The sequence below is a fragment of the Prunus dulcis genome, chromosome 6 (genome assembly GCF_902201215.1).
Source record: "Prunus dulcis chromosome 6, ALMONDv2, whole genome shotgun sequence".
Classification (NCBI taxonomy): Eukaryota; Viridiplantae; Streptophyta; class Magnoliopsida; order Rosales; family Rosaceae; genus Prunus; species Prunus dulcis.
The window spans coordinates 4,522,946-4,542,615 of NC_047655.1; the positions used below are offsets into that span (position 1 = coordinate 4,522,946).

Genomic DNA, 19,670 nt, shown 5'->3' on the forward strand with positions numbered 1-19,670 from the left:
ATTCTTCATGTTTTTTACTATAAACCCAAGAGGTAGAGTTAGGAAACTGAAGAGCAAATTAACAAAATCCTCCCCTGCTTCTGCATAACAGATCACCTTCTTAGATTTGCTGACCACAAGATTCAAACAAATCTTATCTTCTTCATCATTCATTGAGTCTCCGGACATTTGCGATTCAATATGTATTGCTTGATTAAGAATTGTACTGCTCGATTTAAGATCTTGTTTAGGCTTCAACAGGGTTTCAGTCAAAGGTGTTTTTGACACTAAGGAGCACATGAGCAAATTCAAAATCTGGAAAAGATAAACAGATCAGAAACAACGACTACAGTTTTAAACAAAACTAATAAGGCGCCATAGCCATCAATTACCTCAACAGTTCCAATATTGATAGTCAACTCCTCAGTAGCATCCACATCCATGAGACCAAGCATAGTAAAAACGGAATTGGCTGATGAATTTGGGGGGATAACTTGTAAATCATCAGAAACTGTAAAGCTGGTTTGTCCTTTCACAAAGACACTTCCATCTTCTGAAGCGCGAAACGAAAGACTCTTCTCCATATTCATGATTAATAAACACGAACAAGGACAGTAGGTACGGCAATAACTAAAGACCTTACATAAATTGGGGCACATAAAGTAGAGTCTTGGCTCAGTATCATCAAGTTTCAAATTGAGGTCATTGCAATGAGAATCGGCTGCGTTGCGAGGATGCAGTAACATGTCCTTACATATATCAATCCAAAATTTTTGTTCATCAATATTTTCAACACTTGCATACAAGTTGTTCATGCAACCTATTACCACAGGATCTGAATGTTTACGCGCAAGCCTGATAATTGTTCCCATGGGGATTGTCATGAAACTGAAGAGAACATCAACAAAATCATTCTCAGGCTCTATGAAGATAACTTTGTTACTCCCCTTGTCCACCAAGACCTTCAACTCAATATTGTTGGTAGATTTATCGGCCATGGACTGTAACCCAAAAAAAAAACGATTTAGAAAATGACAGAAACTAAACCGTAGTCGAGGAAAAATGATCCAGATTCAAACTATAATAAACTCTACCAGTCTCAACATTGCAAATAAATTATAAGAAAGCAGAGGTAATCTAAATAATCAGGCACAATTACCGATCAAGGTAGTTCACTAACCTCTGAAATGTGGAAATTGTTTTTGCTGATATAAGAGACTACAACTTACTTTCCCAAGAGCCAAGGACTTACTTGTGGGCTGTCTAAAAAAAACAGAGAGCATTGCTTATTGATTAAGTCTAAAGAGAATGAAAAAGAACAAACACTAAACGGAAAAAGTAATGACAAAGAGAGTAACTAATGAATCCCAGATGTTGACATACTGATATCAAGCAGATTACTCATTTCAGTCCAAACTGCTCAAAATGAATGGGAAAATAAAATCAAACCTTTTTTGGGCAGAACTGCCGAGCCGAAGTAATGGATGAAGGTAATGAAAACACAAAGACTTAAAAGAAAGAGCCAACTAAAAGTTATAAGTTTCTGTAGTAGAACTTGTAGAAGAAGACCATGAGTCTGGAGAGAGTAAAGTTAGTGAGGGTGTGCAAAGAGGTGCATCCATTTAGCGCCAGTTTGATAACCATTTCAATTTTAGTTTTTATTTTTATTTTTTTGTCCAAAGAGTACAGAGGAAAATGAGAGTGAGAATATGAGTGAGGATGAGATTGAGAGAGATGATGAGAATGGAGGATTGGAGGGAGGAGTGACAAAAGTGAAAACAAAAACTTGAAAGTGAAAACAATTTCAAATAGATTTTAGATTTTTTTTTCTTCACTTTTGTTACTCATTTCTCCCATCCTCCCCTCTCATCTTACCTCACAATCCCCTTTTCACTCTCATTCTCACTTTCATTCTCTCTATTTCCTCTATATTCTAGCACAAAATGAAAACTAAAACTAAAATTGAAATGGTTATCAAACGAACTTAGCTTTTCGAAAGAGAAGCACTCACGTTACTTTTTATTTTTTGATAAAAGCACTCTCATTACTTAACTAGGAAGAAATGTATATGGCCCTACAGTAAAAGACTTGCATAACAGTGATAACAATATTGATATTGACTCATCAAACACTGCGTGTTGCTTCTTTTATATCAGATCAAATACAGCAAATTTAGTCATAGCTTAGTGGGTTTTGTAATATTTTTTTTTTCCCTTCACGACCATAGTTGACAACTCAACCATAGAGATCTAACAACAATACAGGTTACAGCCCAAAATGGCAGACCAAGCCAAAAGCCCAGAAATAATAAAGGACACCGGAGAAGAACCCAAACAACTAAAACAAATGAAAATAAAGAACCAAAACCAAAGGAACAAAACAAAGACCAAAGTCTGCATTTAAAAGTAAGTAATTTGAGACCAATATCCAAAGTGTAATCCAGAGTTGTTGTTTACTAACAACAAATGCATCATCTTGATCGTTCTTTCTTCGGCTCCCAATGATGAAGGTATTGATCAGGGGGCAGAGGCACAAACAAAAGAAGCCACCAAAATATGCAAATCCTACAGTAAGTAAGAAAATCACAAGTCATCAGAAAACTCCTCTTGATATATATAGATATCCGCTACATCAGATGACTTGAAGCTTCAAAACTTTTTTCATTTTACCTTTTAATGTCAGTGAATGGCACCTCAATGTCAGTTTGCTTTCAATTTTCATTTCAACTTTTTTCAGTTACCTTTTAGTTCTTTTAAATTTAAAAATAAAATAAAATAAAATTCAACCACATGCCACGCACGCATGGGAACTTGGATTATTAAAATTAGGTCCCGCCTTGATGACCCAGCTATTGGGAACGCGATCAATCTCTTCATTAGCAAAGCCAGATCATGGCAGAACCATACACAGATCAAATACTGCATGTTGCTTGTTTATATATCAGATCAAATACGTACTGCAAATTTTTATTTTTATCTATTTTTATAACTACTCTAAATTAATCTAATCTACAACAAGGTAACTCAAACTTGGGTATAAAGCTTTATGGGTTTGTAATTTTTCCTTCACGACTATAGTTCATGGCTGACTAGCCTCAATCCATTCTTAAATAAGATTGGTTTTGGACAATGACTATAACATAATTTAAACAAACATAAAGTAAGACAGAGATCTAACAAAATACTACAAGTTTCTTACAAATGATCAAATGGCTGACTAGCCTCAATCCATTCTTAATAATACTGCAAAACTAGTCAAAGCTTTTATGGGTTTATATTTTTTCTTCACGACCATAGTTCATGGCTGACTAGCCTCAAGCTATTCAGAAATAAGATTGGACAATGACTATAACAAAATTTAACCAAACATAAGCTAAGACATAGATCTAGCAAAATAGTACACGTTTCTTACAGCCCAAAATGATCAAATGGCAAACCTTGTATGTAGGTCATACCATGTACACACAAAAGTTAATCTCACATCAATAGCCTACTAGAATTCTTATGTAGTAACAACAAAGGCAACCTCTTCTTTGTAAGTAGAATACTAACCAATCCCTCATTGTTCTTGCTTTGGCTCCCTAAGATCCCCAACGAAGGTATTGGTCAGAACAGAGTCACAAAGAAAAGAAGACAGCAAAAGATGCAAAGCCTGAAACAGTTAACAAATTCAAGAGTCAATAATCATATATAACTCATCTGGATAGGTATCCACTATAAGTCTAAATCAAAGGACTTGAAATTTCAAAACTTAACAGACACAAGGATAATTTATATGCAGCACAATATTATAGTGGAGATGAAACAATCACTCATTCAACTATGAAGCTAAAAAGGATTTCTGTGTTACGTACAGACAAATAATATGAAAATCTCAGAGAAGACATGTAACATTATAGTAGAAAAAAACTTCAGCAGCAATTATAAATAACTCACCTCCTTCGTGCCCACATGCANCAGTTTGATCCTCAATGTCAGTGACAGGCACATTCAAGTCTTTAAGAACTTGCAGCTCCAAGATCCGAGATATTGGTCTCACAACCAGATTGTCAGTTACTACAAACTTCGCGGGTCTCTTCAGAAATCCTTGAGCACTTAAATCCACGGAATCAGAACTGACCAGTTTGACTTTATGTGGTTCCAATGGGGAAAGGGATCTATCAGTACTGAAGGTAAAATTATAGTAAGAATAATAATATGTGGTCTCCTCGATTCCTAAAAGACTGTTCTTATAGCAAAAACCAGGAACAAGTTTGGGATCAAGTAGCATTTCCTTGTGGTGATCTGAAATCATGTATTGCCCATCCAAATCCTCAATAGTTTTGTACAAGTGCCTGATGCAACCTTTCAAGGAACCATTCTTCATGTTTTTTACTATAAACCCAAGAGGTAGAGTTAGGAAACTGAAGAGCAAATTAACAAAATCCTCCCCTGCTTCTGCATAACAGATCACCTTCTTAGATTTGCTGACCACAAGATTCAAACAAATCTTATCTTCTTCATCATTCATTGAGTCTCCGGACATTTGCGATTCAATATGTATTGCTTGATTAAGAATTGTACTGCTCGATTTAAGATCTTGTTTAGGCTTCAACAGGGTTTCAGTCAAAGGTGTTTTTGACACTAAGGAGCACATGAGCAAATTCAAAATCTGGAAAAGATAAACAGATCAGAAACAACGATACAGTTTTAAACAAAAACAAATAAGGCATAGCCATCAATTACCTCAACAGTTCCAATATTGATAGTCAACGCCTCCAGGGCATCCACATCGATGACACGAAGCTTAGTAAATACAGAACTGGCTGATGAACTTGGGGGGATCACTTGTAAATCATCAGTAACTGTAAACCTGGTTTGTCCTTTCACAAAGACACTTCCATCTTGAGAAGCGCGGAATGAAAGACTCTTCTCCCGACACATGCGTGATGAACACGAATAAGCAAATAAATCACATGAATTGGGGTTCATAAAGTAGCGTCTTGGCTCAGCATCATCAAGTTTCAATTTGAGGGCATTGCACTGAGAATCGGCTGCATTGCTGGGATGCAGCAACATGTCTTTAAATGTATGCATCCAAAATTCTTGATCGTCAAAATTCTCAACACTTGCATATAAGTTGTTCATGCAACCTATTGCCACAGGATCTGAATGTTTACGTGCAAGCCTGATAATTGTTCCCATGGGGATTGTCAATAAACTGAAGAGAACATCAACAAAATCATTGTCAGGCTCTACGAAGATAACTTGGTTACTCCCCTTGTCCACCAAGACCTTCAACTCAATACTGTTGGTATCGGCCATGGACTGTAAGAAAAAGTAAAAAAAAACTTGGATCAATATCCTCTCTCTATTCAAATCCAATTAGCAAATGACAGAAACTAAACAATAGTCGAGGAGAAATGATCCAGATTCAAACTATAATCAACAACATTGCAAATAAATTTTAAGAAAGCAGAGGTAATATTCTAAATAATCAGGCACAATTACCGATCAAGGTAGTTCACTAACCTCTGAAATGTGAACACTGTTTTTGCTGATATGAGAGACTACAAGAAACTTACTTGCCAAAGAGCCAAGGACTTACTTATGGGCTGTCAAAATAGAGAGCTTGTGGATTAAGTTTATAGAGGATGAATCTTTAAATAAACAAGGGTATAAAGCAAAGTTTCACTTGAGTGGAGCAGGACATTTAAGCTTTAGCTTTTCAATTAAACCTATGTATTCAATGTATGATGCATAACTAGGAAGAAATCTAGGGGCATTATTACTTACTTAGCTTTAATTGAAAAGCTAAAGTTAGTAATGCGTTATTGAAAAGCTAAAGCCAGTCCTACTGTGACCTGCATACTGCAGCTAATGAGGTGTTGATAAAAAAAAGGAGATACCAAGGTGTAAGAGCTTGGAGTTGAGTGGATGGTTCCCCCCATGGCCCTTTTCTTCATGGCTGGGGTGGGGCCTTGAGATCTCATATGCATATCTGATCTCCATGCTGGGAGAAAAACTTGGATGACACGGTAAGCTTTTCACATCAGGCAAAGAGAATATAATGACAAGGGCTAACGACAAAAAATCCCTTCAATGTTTGGGTTCATTTAGGTTTTGGATTTTAATTTCAACAATTCATTTGGACTATGGTTTCAATTTCATCAATTTATTTTCTAACTAGGCTCCGCCGTAGCACGATATTGTCCGCTTTGGGCCTCCCTCACTGCCCGCACGGTTTTGTTTCTGGGAGCTCACGAGCAACTTCCCAGGGTAGTCACCCATCCTGGGATTGCTCCAGCCTCCAACTCGCTTAATTTCGGAGTTCTTACAACTCCGAAGTCAGTGAGCTCCCAAAAGGCCTCGTCAAGGTCAGAGTGGCGCAGCGGACTACCCAAACTCTACCAAGCATGATATTGTCCTCTTTGGGCCTGGCTACATTCTCACCAGCCCGCAAGGATTTGTTTCTGGGAGCTCACGGAGCAACTTCCCAGGAGACCAATTTAAGCATTCCATTAGGATGACCTCGTGGCAAGTGGCCACTGTGGGACCCACTCACAAACTGACTGATCTTAAAAATATATATAAAAACAGATTAAAAAAATTGCCCTCAGGGTCGTTTTGGATTTGAGAAACAGCAACCATGAACGACTTGTTGTACTCAGGGTCGTTTTCGCTGTTCCGGAGCGAGCAGAACTCGAACGACGATCACGTGATTGAGATGTCGTCGGCGGCGTCAACCTCGACAAGTTCTTCGGCGACGTCGAATCCGTTAAGGACTAGATCAAGGAGCTCAAGCGCCTCCACCAGAACCTCCAGTCCTCCTACGAGCACAGCAAGACGCTCCACAACGCCAAGGCCATCAAGGACCTCCGATCTCGCAGGGACGCCGACGTTACACTCGCGCTCAAGAAGGCCAGACAGTTATATATTTATTTTGAATTATTTATACCCACGGTAGCTAGACAACATGCCACATGGTCAGAAAACAAAGTCCTATTTTAATACAAGCTTTTAGAACAGAAGATGAAAAGAACTAAAGATAGATCCTCATATGGATCTTATATTAACCAAGCTCTCATTATTCTTGCTTCGGCTCCCAATGCAGGTATTGATAGAGAAGAGGCACAAACAAAAGATGCAAAGCCTGCAATAAGCAAGAAAATCACTAGTCATCAGAAAACTCCTCTTGGTAGATATCCACTAAATCAGATGACTTGAAGCTTCATTTAGAGACACATATACTCCATGTGCAGTCAAGTTGATGTGGCATTCACAAAAACACAAACAATATCTGTAGATTGATTCAAATCATCGACCGTAATGAGCATAGCCACTTTACAGATTAGAGGTGTAGGTTGCGAAGATGACAATGTGCTCGTTCGTTGATCCACTATAATTCATGGTTGGTTAATGTTGTGTTTTACAAAGTATTAAAGACAACTTAAACCTCAGCCAAAAAAAAAGAAAAAAAAGTGGAGGACATGGAAAATGCAAACAAGTTACGCCAATGGGCATCATTTTGGCCTAAGGTTCCAGTTTGTAGAAACAAAAGCATCACCTTATCATATTAGGCAATCGAGCTCTCCGGGATACAGTTCTTTATTTAATGTGACTGAGGAATACACTGGTGAGAGCAGTCACAAAGAAAAGAGGTCACCAAAAGACCAAGGGCCTGCAGCAACTAACAATCCAAGAGACAACAACAGTTAAACTACAAAGAATATGCACGTGATGAAGCTTCAAAACTAGAAGGAACACAGACAATGCATGGGCAGTCAAATTAAAGCAGTGGCAGAGAAAATTAGGTGCGTACAATGCAAGTGTAAGGGACTGAAAATCATCAACTATAATAAGTTGCTACAAAGTTAAATTACAAAAAATAACTAACCTCCTCCTTCCCAACCTGCACAGTTTGCATCTCAATGTCTGCGAATGGCACTTTCAATTCGTTCAAAACAGAAACGCCAAAGAGAGGAGATATAGGCCTTATCATAAGACTGTCAGTTATTGTAAACATCGCCGGTCTACTCAAAAATCCTGCATCACTTTTGTAATCGCCTTGGGATTTGCAATACTTCAGCTTGAGATTTGCTAACAAACCATTTTCTTAGATTTGCTAACCAAAAGATTGACAGAAATGTTTTTTTCCTTCTTCACCGTGTCTCCTGTTGTTTGACGCTTAAAACCTATTCCTTGCTGAACACCTTCACTGCTCAGTTTTGGTTCTGGTTTATGCTTCAGCAGAATATCCGTCAAAGGTGTTTTAGACACAAATGAGCATATAAGCAAATTCAAAACCAGGAACACGAGACTGGGTCAGAGAGAGCCACTTGTAAACAAAAGGAAAAGTTGACATAACAAGATGGCAGTTCAATTACCTCATCAACTCCTACATTGAAAGTCATCTCCTCAGTAGTGGTTGCATCCATCACACCAACCTTAGTAAGGAAAGAAAAGACTGGTGAGCTTAATGGGGGCATCACTTCTAAATCATCACTTACTATATATCTGCTAAGTCCTTTACAAAAGACACCATCATCCGAAAAAGAGGAGCTTTTCAACTTTCCCACTAAAAGAGACATCTCACTATCCATGGGTTTTCCACACTCACAAAGAACATCTTTGTAATGACTAAATAACTTGTTGCAATCATGAGAGCACAAAAAGTACTGTGTGGGATCGCCATTGGTAATTTTCAATTTGAGATTCTCACAATGAGATTCAACCCCGTTGCGGGGACATAACAACATTTCTCTACATGATTCAGTTGGGAAAACACGTGCATCAGCATGCTCAACTCTTGCATACAGATTTTTCATGCAACCTATTTCCAGTGGTACTGAATGTGTACAAGCAAGCCTGATAATTGTTCCGATTGGAATTGTCAAGAAACTGAAGAGAACATCAACAAAATCATTATCAGACTCTATGAAGATAACTTTGTTGCTCCTCTTTTCCACCAAGGCCTTCAAGCTAATTGTGCTCACAGATTTATCAGCCATAGATTGTAAGATTTAGCTTCGTTTTGTCGATTCTCTATACAAATTCACTAACCAAAACATGAAAGGAGCTTCAATATACTAATCTACTGCCTGGAAAGAGAAAGTTTTCCAGCATTTATAGCTTAATAAATAGGCAGAGCTCAAGTAGATAACAAATATGATTTAAATTTAAAACAGGTAATGACTGTTTCTATCAAATTTAAAGCAATTTCAGTATGGATATATATATTCTACTGGCTACATGTTCAGTCATCGAGGAAGTGAAACGGGAGCGCTTCTTTTTTCTTTCTTTCCTATCCTAGTCATAACTAGTTAACAACTATATATTTCCCACTGAGCTAGCCTGAGGAGTTTAACACTACATCTCTAGACAAGGACAATTGGACAAAGAGAGTAACTCGGACTCCTACTGATGTTGACATACTGATATCAAGCAGATTACTCATTTGAGTCCCAACATCTCAAAATAAATGGAAAGAAACAAGGATCAAACCTTTTTGGGTAAAACTGCCGAGCCGAAGTAATGGATGAAGGTGATGAAAACACAAAGACTTAAAAAGAAAGAGTCAGCTGAAAGTTAAAAGCTTCTGAAGTAGAACTTGTAGAAGAAGGTCATGAGCATGGAGAGATTGTAAGGTGAGTGAGGGTGCAGAGGTGCATATTTATGACCCCACCATTTTAGCTTTCCAAAAGGAAAGTATTATTTTCATTACTTAACTAGGAAGAAATTTATGCCAACGGTAATGGTAGTGGTGTTTGGCCTCAACCTTTGGGTTGAGAGATTGGGAGTTATTTCCCCCTCCCCCTTCCTAACTATGATAAATAATAAATAAATAAAAGAAGGAAGAAATATGGCCCCACTATGCCCTGTAATCACTGGAATTAAATGTAGAATTATGACTTGGTTGGAGAATTGAACTTTTTGGGAATAAATTTCACATGTTTAATCTCACCAGATGGGAATGAAGGATGTTCCCAACTAACTGGGCTAACACCTTACTGGCCGAAGGAATTAAACAGGCAAGAACTTGTGATGTAATTTGAAAATAACCACACACACACACACACACACACACACACAAAAATTAATAAAAAGCAAGAACTTGTCTGCATGGCCCGTTTCTTCATGGCAGAGGCCCTGAGATTTTATATTGCATGCTGAATCCTCCACGGCCCAGTGGGCCCTATTTCTTTGACTGGGCCTCTAATCAATGGATAGGGAAGTCCTTGGCTTCTACTGTTAAAAAAGATCTTGGTCTGTGTATGGTATTTGGAAAGAGATTTCATCCCCATACATTTCATCCTTAAAGAACTCTTTCTTTTTTTTTTACAACTTCAATTCTCCTCTTTCTTTCCTTTTTTCCTTTTTTTCTCTAGAAGAAAAACAAAGCCCGCATTATTATTACGTACAGCAGGTCATTCATGAAACAAACGTTCATTAAATATTGTGCATAAAGAAATCTTTACTAGCAATTGAACCCACAACTATGAGTCTGCTACAAATATTAGTATGCTAGCATTAGCATTATCCACAAGGAAGTGCAAACACAGTATCATCCATACTGGAGTTCCAGTTTGTATAAAGGCGAAGCATCATCATCATTTAATAGATAAGCAAGCTCTCCTTATAGACTTTTTTTTATTCAGCTGCCTAATGAAGATATCGGTTAGAGCAGAGTCGCTCAGAAAAGTAGCCACCAAAAGACGCAAAGCCTACGATAAGTAACAACAAAAGAATCATCAAGAATTAAAAAGGGAGAAGGGAGCGGACAGCGCCACGATTTCACCCTAATCATTAGGGGTAGGCGCTAGGGAGTTAGGCGGCCTAGGCGGCTCTAGGCGGGAGTTTTGCCGTTGAGGCGTGGACGAAGGGCGGTTGAAGCGCGCAGGATCCACTGCTTGTCAGGAAGCAAGACAGAGACAGAGACAGAGAGAGGAAGGAGAAGGCGACGCTGGAAAGAAGAAGATATCTGACCTATTTTTAGTAAAACTAACGGGTTGGGTTTTGTAAAATGGCCTTAAACATTGTATTAAAATGGGCCTATTTTTACTCTCTTTTTTTGCAGTTTTTTTTAAATATCAAGGTTACTGATGAAAATACAAAAATAAAGGTCAGATAATATCAAGGTTGGAAAATATTAAAGTTTTCTTTTATATATCTTATTATTTTGCATGATTTTGGTATAAATTTATAATTTATAATACAAAATAATTATTTAAAAAAAGGGTGCCTAGGCCCCGATTACTACTCTACTAGTCTATGCTCTAGGCCCATGCCTGCCGCCCACCGACTGCCTACGGATTTTTCGAACATATATTAAAAAAAAGACAAGCATATATATGAAAATAGTAATAAAGCCCACACCCTTAAGACACCTGAATGCAGCATTGCGTTCTTAATCGTGACTCCTGGTTGGGATGAGTTATGAGAAAGATGGAACTTTAAGGAAGAGAAAAAAAAAAAAAAAAAACTAGAAACAGTAATGGCAAGAGCTCAACATCATAAGTACATTTAGAAAAAAAGAAAAAGACATGGAATTCGAAGTTCAAACCTTTTCGGGTAAAACTGCCGAAGTAATGGATGAAGCTAATGAAAACACGAAGACTTAAACAAAGGGCTTGCAGAAAGTAATATAAGTAGGAAAAGATCATGAGTCTGGAGAGATATTATAGCGAGGATCACTTGAGTGGGGGTGCAACGTTATGACCCTCCATCCTTGGCTTTTGAAAAGGGAAGCATTCATTACTTGACTAGGAAGAAATCTCCCGCTTCACAGTAACCTGCGGATTCCAATCTCTGAAATTAAGCATAGCATTCTGACTTCAACTTCCAGCTAAAGAGGTGTTAATGGAATCTCCAAAGGAGGCATCAAAGGCAAGAGCTTGTGATGTCTTCATTAACACCTCATTAATTTGAAATTACCTCCTTGCATGGTCCCATGGTTGAATCCTCCACTTCTCATTGACTGAGCATCTGATCAGTGCAAGGGGAAGTCCTTGGCTTCTACTGTTTAAAGGATTTTGGTCTAGTAGGCAGCAGCAGAAGCCACTGTGCATGGTATTCGGAAGAAGATTTCGTCCCCATATCATCCATAAAGAACTCAATAGTTATTACAACTACTTCTCCTTTCTTTTATTTATTTTTCATTAGTTTTTTTACTTTCGTTAACTTTCATCAATTTTGTGTAAATCAGGTAGGCCTTCGCTTAGTTAGTTTTTGTAACGAGATTGATGAACTTAATTGCTAATTGCAACTACAGCAACAACTGATGAGGTTGATTGAATTATATATAGAAATAATACAATTCTTAGAAGAAAAACAAGCCGGCATTAATACAGCAGCTCAATCATATAACAAACGCTCATTAAATATTCTGCACAAAGAAACCTCTACTAGCAATCTTCATCTATTAGATAACCAAGCTCTCTTTATAAACTCTTCTTGATTCATCTGCCTAATGAAGACATCGGTTAGAGCAGAGTTTCTCAGAAATGCAGCCACCAAAAGACGCAAAGCCTACGATATCAGTAACAACACAAGAATCATCAACAGTTAAAAGGAGGCAGTGAAAGGGGCAACCTGAATTCTATAAACGTAGTTGCGTGAAAATTATAAAAAATAACTCACCTCCTTCTTGCCAACCTGGACAGTTTCCTCTTTTATGTCAGTCAAAGGTACCTTAAGTAGATTTAAAACAAGAAAGCCAAAGGCAGGAGATATTGGTGTTATGAACAGATTATCAGTTACCAAGAACACTGTCGAACCTTTCAAATACCCTTGAGGACATTTATCATGCTTCAATTTGAGTGGAACTGTCACAGCGTTAGAAGGGATGAGGGCTGCATCTGTTGTCAATACATCTTTCAAACGCCCCTGATCATCCTTCCAATATGCATACAAATATGAGGCTACTGGGCCATCCTCCATTCCTAAAACACGGTTCTCATAGCAAAACCCAGGATATATCTTAGGACTCAGCAGAATTTCCTTGTGAGAATTTGACTTCAAGTGCTGCTCATCAAGATCTTTGATACTATTGTACAACTGATCAATGCATCCTTTGAAAGAGGCATCCCTCAAATGCTTTAATATGAAACCAAGTGGAACAGTCAAAAAACTGAGGAGTAAATTAACAAAATCCTCCCCTGCTTCGGCATAACAAACAATATCCTTTGAGACGCTAACTGTCAGCTTAACAACAATCTTTTCTTCTTCCTCCTCATTCATCATGTCTTCAAGCAGTAGAGATTCAATACTTGTCAATATTAGTTGATCAAGGCTCAAATTCGGATTTGGAGTTGGTACAGGATCAAGCTTCAGTAGAGTTTCAGACAGAGGTTTCTTTGATACTAACGAGCGCAGAAGCAAGTTCAAAACCTGGAAAAATAGACCATGAGGTCAAAAACCAAAAACACCACAGTTGTATTGAAAGAAAAATAAAAAAATTGGCAAACAGCATTCAATTACCTCATGAGCTCCTATATTCAAAGTCTTTTGTTCAGTGGTGCTATTCTTATTCATGGCTCCAAGCTTTGTAAATACAGGATTGCTTGCCACCGATAACGGGGACATCACACGTAAATCATCAGTAATTATGAACCTAGCTGATTCTTTTACAAAGATGCCCCCACCTTGCTCAGCAGAGGATGAAACTGAAAGTGAGCACTTCAGATTCATGCATCTTCCACATTGACACAGAACACCTTTGTAATGACTTATTGACTTATTTTCGAAGGTGCATTGCCAACTATCACACAGAAAGTACCCTGTCGGCTCATCATTGTCAATTTTCAGTTTGAGGTTTTCGCAATGAGATTCAGCCCCATTGTGGGGACATAGCAACATCTCTTTACATGCTTCAGTCTGTAAAAGCCCACTAACACTGGCATACAAATTATTCATGCAATGTGATACTGAATGTTTAGTGTCACGCCTGACAATTGTTCCCATTGGTATTGTCAAGAAACTCAAGAGAACATCAATAAAATCTTTATCAGACTCTACGAAGATAATTTTGTTGCTCCCCTTGTCCACCACGGCCTTCAAGCTTATAATATTCTTCACAGTTTTATCGGCCATTGATAATGTAAGAAAGTACAAAGCGGTAAGTTGTTTTCCTGCTTAAACATTAAAGGACTTCAAAATACAATTCAAGTATGGCGAAATAGAGACAAATTTTGCAGAATCAATAGCTTGAAAAACAGGTCAGAGCTTGAGCAGATAACAAGTATATGATTCAAATCTAAAAGCAGCGACCAACATTTTAATCAACATGGCTAGTCTGATCCTAAGTTATGTAGTCCGTGAGGAGATTTTGAATGAATAACCTTTTGGGAAAGCTTCATGAAATTCACCAGTCTTTCTCAGTAAATTTGCAGGTTGGCTTTTCCATTTCTGTTTTATATTAATCTATCTTCTAATTAAAGTGAAATTCATATAACTAGTGGGAAAAGAAAATTAGGCATTGATTGACAGGTTCTTCTGTGCAGGAAAGGAAAAGAGCTCTTTCAGTATGCAAGAAATTAATGGACAATTATAATGGAAAATGCCAAACAGCTCAACATCATAAGTACATTTAGAAAAGAATAAAAGACATGGAGTTCAAAGTTCAAACCTTTTTGGGTAAAACTGCCGAAGAAAAGGATGAAGCTAAAGAAAACACAAAGACTTAAAGAAAGGGCCTGCAGAAAGTAATATATGTAGAAAAAGATCATGAGTCTGGAAAGATATTAGAGGGAGGATCACTTGAGATGGGGTGCATGTTATGACCCTCCCTCCCTCCATCCTTAACTTTTGAAAAGGGAAGCATTCATTACTTGACTAGGAAGAAACATCCCGCTTCACCGTAACCTGAAGATTCCAATCTCTTAAACTAAGAATAGCATTCATAAATAAGAATAATACAATTCCAAGAAGAGAAGAAAGCAAATAGCCTACATAAGATGCATCAGGTCAATCATGAAGCAAAATTCCATTAAAATATCAGAATAAAGAAACATCCACCTCCACTAGCACTTGAACCGGTGAGTAATATCCGTAGCACTGACATAAGAAAGTACAAACACATAATAAACCATATACTGAAGTTCCAGTTTGTAGAAACAGGAGAAGCATCATCATTTCTATACAGAGTTTATTGTTCTTGCACTGGCTGCCTAATGAAGACATCGGATAGAGCAGAGTCGTCAAGGAAAGAAGCCACCAAAAGACAAAGCCTGACGGTATAGCCGTCCGGCTATACTTGTTTTGACAGGTATCAGGTCTCTTTTTTTCCTATTATAGTTACTACGGTAATTTTTTTTTTTTAAAACAAAAATAGTATCGTGTGCGGCTATACCTATTTTGACACGTAGTCGCCTAGACGCAAGGAGCATCTTTTTATCTACAAATAGTATAACCGCGGGCTATACGCTGTGATATATTTCAAAATAGTATAGCCGTGCGGCTTTACAATGAAGCATTATCCATTATTAGTAGGCCATTACCGGAGTCTGCATTGTCTCCTTTAATTTTTTTTTTACTTTGCCAGAGTTATTGTCCACATAAAGAATTTAGCATTTTCACGTTTATTACTCGTATTATACATGTACGTATGTATTTTTCAAAAATACATCCGTTTTATGTACACGTCTTATAAACTCAGTAAAATACATAATTTTTAAAAAGCAAATACACAATACTCGTATTGTACACGTACGTACATATTTTTCATTTTTAATAAACACACTTTTTACAAAATTTTCAAGAATACACACAAAATTTATGTATTATACACATAATTTTCACATATTATGGAATAAAAATAATATATTTTTTAAGAAATAGTAGAGCAGGGTGGCTATGCCTTTTTTGACACGTGAGTTCCTTTTTTTTTTTTTTTTTTTTACTAAATAGTATAGCCGAGCGGCTATACTAGTTCTGTACTACGGTTTTTAAAATTTTAAAAAAATAGTATCGCCGCCCTACTATACTTGTTTTGACATGTGGTCGCCTAATCGCTAGGCGGGTCCCTTTGGTTTCTATAAATAGTATAGCCGCGTGGCTATAAGCGGGTTTTTTGCCTTTTTTAAAAATAGTATAGCTGCCGGGCTATACTCGGGTGTTTTTTTAAATTACAAATAGTATAGCCGTATGGCTTTACTATGGTATATATTTTTTTAAAATAGTATAGCCTCGCGGCGATACTGGTTTTGATCGTGGTTGCCAAATCGCTAGGCTGCTTTACTAGGGTTTTTTATTTTTAATAAATAGTATAGCCGCGCGGCTATGCGCTGCAACATTTTCCCATTAAATACTTGTATTATACACATAAGTATGTATTTTTCATTAATACTTTCACTTTCTGTTCACGTCTTAAAGACCTTGTACTCGTACATACATATTTTTCACTTGTTGCTTCTCTTGTCCAGTTAGCTCATTAAGCTTCATAATTTTTGTATAAATTGGATAGGCCTCCACTTAGTTTTCTAAAAGGATTGTAGCATTTAATTGCTAACTGCGACTACTACAACAAGTGTTGAGTTTGATCGAATCATAAATAAGAATAATACAATTCCAAGAAGAAGAAGAAAGCAAAGAGCCTACATAAGATGCGTCAGATCAACAGTGAACCAAAATTTCATTAAAATTTCAGAATAAACTTCCTCCTCCACTAGCAATTGAACCGGTGAGTAATATATCCCTACCACTGACCTAAGAAAGTACAAACACAGAACTAAAGGCTCTGCATACTTCCTTGATTCTAATAAGAGTTGAGAATAACTCCCACATACTGTTGCGAAAGTTCCCCTGAATGCATTGGACCAAAACACCAAAACTCTCGAATCTGATTCGATCTGAAGATGGTGGAGGTTTCTCTCAGTAGCCAGACGACAGCCAAGAAGGGCTGCCTCAACCTCAGCATTGGCGGCGGACGAGGCGATGGTAAGATACTACAAAGAAGGGCGAAAACTAGACTCCGATAACCTTTTTGTAAAAATGGGCTAGAATCATATATATGAGTTTAGAAGCTGGATTTCAACTGAGGACGTAATCACTGTTTGGACCTCCTGATTGCCAGAATTTTCAGGGTATAATTTTTCCCCCAGTAACACAGGTAGATACCAAGACAGGGCACACAGATACAAAGCAATATCTCACAGCAATCCAACAATCATAAGGGTTTCAAGTTGTATAACACAAAACATACAATAGTGCAGAGAACAATACATGAAGTAGAAAATTAATTCATCTGCAACACAAAATACATCCTCTTCTTAAATTAGAAAACTAAGGCATCCAAATCCTCGATTTGGCTTCCTAAGGAAGACACTGGTTAGAGCAGAGTCACAAACAAAAGAAGCCACCAAAAGACGGAGTGCCTGCAGTAAGAAACAAGATTGATCAACATATGAAAGAGATTTATAAACTGTCACAAATAGATCAACCACTTTCAACACATGCTAGCTACTTGGGCTTTAACCATGTTGAATAACAACCGTGGTCAAGCAGCAACACTTTATTGAATATTCATCATAAACCAACTGCCTAAATTTTCAAACAAAATAGAAACTCACAGCTAGCTAAGAATTCAACCAGAGTAGTTTAAGGTAAATTACAAATGATAAACATAAATGATATATAACTCACCTCCTTCTTGCCCACTTGAGCAACTTGTACCTCAATGTCAGTGACAGGTACGTTCAATTCGCATAAAATTGACAGGCCAAGAATTGCAGAGATCGGACTTACGTTGAGACTGTCGGTTATCATGAACATCGCCGGTCCTTTCAAAAACCCAAGAGCGTTATCATCTTTGTTAGGGTGGGATTTGGGGTCTATGAATTCAACTGATTTCACTTGTTTATTAGAGTGGATAAGGGTGGTATCAACAGCCAGCCGATACGAGGCTTCCTCTATTCCCAAAGGATGGTTCTTATAGCCAAATCCAGGGAGAAGCTTGGGACTCACTAGCATTTTCTTATGGTTATTTGACTTCAAGCATTGCTCATCAAGATCCTGGACACTTTTGTACAATTGATCAATGCATCCTTTCATAGAGTTATCCTGCATCTGTTTCACAATAAACCCGAGTGGAAGAGTCAAGAAACTGAAGAGTAAATTAACAAACTCCTCCCCTGCTTCTGCATAACAAACCATCTTCCTAGATTTGCTAACTATGAGCTTAATAGAAATCTTTTCTTCTTCCTCATTCGTGGCGTCTCCTAACATTCGGGATTCAACATATATTTCTTGATCAACATTTTCATTGCTCAATTCTGGGAGGGGTTCATGCTTCAGCAGAGTTTCAGTCAAAGGCATCTTTGATACTAATGAGCACATAAGCAACTTCAAAACCTGAAGAAAGTGAAAAGATCATCAGAAACTAGCATTTCATTTCTCACTAGAAATTTAACTTTGGTGGTATAACAGATCATTTACCTCATCAACTCCTACATTGACTGTCAACTCCTCAATACTATTCCATCCCGTGCATCCGAGGTTCTTAACTAAATAAGAGCTTGTAGAAGTAAATGGGTGCATCACTTGTAAATCATCACTAATTATAAATCTGGCTGGACCTTTTACAAAGACCTCACCATCTTCAGCACCAGACACTGGAAGGGTGGTCTCCGTGTCCATTAGACGTTCACAACGAGGACAACGAACCTTTTGGTAATAACTAAAAACAAGACTGTTCCGAAAAATTCTGCAATGTGGATTAGAACACATAAAGTACCGCATGGGTTCGGAATCATCAAATTTCAGTTTGAGGTTGTTCAAGAGATATTCTGTCCTATTGCGGGGACGTAACAGCATGGCTCTACATTCTTCAGTTCGGAAAAGCTGTGAGTCAAAACTCTCCACACTTCCATATATGTTGTCCATGCAACCAATTCCCAAGGGTTGTGAACGATGGGAAAGCCTAATAACTGTTCCCATAGGGATTGTCAAGAAACTGAAGAGAACATCAATAAAATCACCATCAGACTCTACGAATATCACTTTGTTGCTCACGTTGTTCACCAAGACCTTCAACTCAATATTGTCCATGGATTTATCGGTCATGGACTGTAAGAAAATAAAAAAAACTTGGATCAAAATCTTCTCTATATTCAAATTCAATGGCAAATAGCAGAAATTAAAAAATTATTCCAGATTCAAACTATAATCAACTCTACCAGATGTTTATACATAAATCAGTCTCAATATTGCAAATAAATTGTAAGAAAATCGAGGTAATCTAAATAATCAGGAACACTCACCGATCAAGGAAGTTCACTAACCTCTGAAATATTAAAATTGTTTTTGCTGATATGAGATAGACTACAACTTACTTTCCCAAGAGCCAAGGATTTGGTTGTGTGCTGTCAAAAATAAGGGCATTGCTTATGGGTAAAGCTTGTAGACGATGAAAAAGAACACACACTTGTAATGTAACCGAAGAGAATAAAAAGAAAAAGAAAAGAACACAAATTCCATTAAGTTTGGTCGCTCAAACTTTATCTCAAAATTGTCCCTAACATATTTAAAAGTTTTAATCTCACAGTTTATTTATGCAAAAGAATCTTTATGTAGACATTGACGAGAAAGACTTCCATGACTACTCACCATACTCATCAATGATTATCATACCTTTATTATTTCTTTGACAGTATTTGATTGAATTATTATTTTAATTTATATCGTAATTGTATCCTTTCATTTTGCTAGTTTACTATT

At 37.4% G+C, this 19,670-nt stretch overlaps 2 protein-coding genes and 1 long non-coding RNA gene across 5 annotated transcripts in view; all 3 read right to left on the reverse strand.

Annotated features, from left to right (window-relative positions):
* The window catches only part of LOC117629790, a 1,227-nt gene extending 250 nt beyond the window's left edge, over positions 1 to 977 (reverse strand). Inside the window, exons 1-2 of the mRNA XM_034362397.1 lie at positions 372 to 977; positions 97 to 294 (exon numbers count right to left, since the gene is read on the reverse strand). Coding sequence (XP_034218288.1) covers positions 97 to 294; positions 372 to 977 — 804 coding nt within the window. The remainder of the gene's footprint in view (positions 1 to 96; positions 295 to 371) is intronic.
* Positions 978 to 2,089: 1,112 nt separating this feature from the next.
* On the reverse strand, positions 2,090 to 19,377 carry LOC117630098. 3 transcript variants are annotated; one of them, XM_034362838.1, is made up of 5 exons: positions 19,214 to 19,377; positions 18,390 to 19,019; positions 17,598 to 18,305; positions 3,531 to 3,630; positions 2,090 to 2,543 (listed from the first exon to the last, which is right to left on the reverse strand). In XM_034362838.1, exons 2-4 carry the CDS (start codon positions 19,014 to 19,016, stop codon positions 3,538 to 3,540), a joined length of 1,428 nt encoding a protein of 475 aa, XP_034218729.1. In that variant the 5' UTR covers positions 19,017 to 19,019; positions 19,214 to 19,377; the 3' UTR covers positions 2,090 to 2,543; positions 3,531 to 3,537. The 3 variants fall into 3 exon arrangements, with proteins under 3 accessions (XP_034218729.1, XP_034218728.1, XP_034218727.1); XM_034362837.1 differs by lacking the exons at positions 2,090 to 2,543; positions 3,531 to 3,630 and adding an exon at positions 17,091 to 17,329 and having other exon boundaries at positions 19,235 to 19,377; XM_034362836.1 differs by lacking the exons at positions 2,090 to 2,543; positions 3,531 to 3,630 and adding an exon at positions 17,091 to 17,329.
* LOC117630100 lies at positions 6,505 to 8,044 on the reverse strand. The gene is made up of 3 exons (XR_004586194.1): positions 7,855 to 8,044; positions 7,525 to 7,638; positions 6,505 to 7,110 (listed from the first exon to the last, which is right to left on the reverse strand). It is a non-coding gene; the product is annotated as an uncharacterized LOC117630100 (long non-coding RNA).
* Positions 19,378 to 19,670: the final 293 nt, after the last annotated feature.

What these genes read in the sequence shown, in the direction of transcription:
- LOC117630098 (XM_034362837.1), bottom strand. Translation starts at nt 19,016, where the DNA reads ATGACCGATAAATCCATGGACAATATTGAGTTGAAGGTCTTGGTGAAC. An exon ending in TCAATGTAGGAGTTGATGAG is followed by an intron (nt 18,306 to 18,389) that starts GTAAATGATCTG and finishes CACTTTCTTCAG; the next exon opens with GTTTTGAAGTTGCTTATGTG. An exon ending in CTCAAGTGGGCAAGAAGGAG is followed by an intron (nt 17,330 to 17,597) that starts GTGAGTTATATA and finishes TTCTTACTGCAG; the next exon opens with GCACTCCGTCTTTTGGTGGC.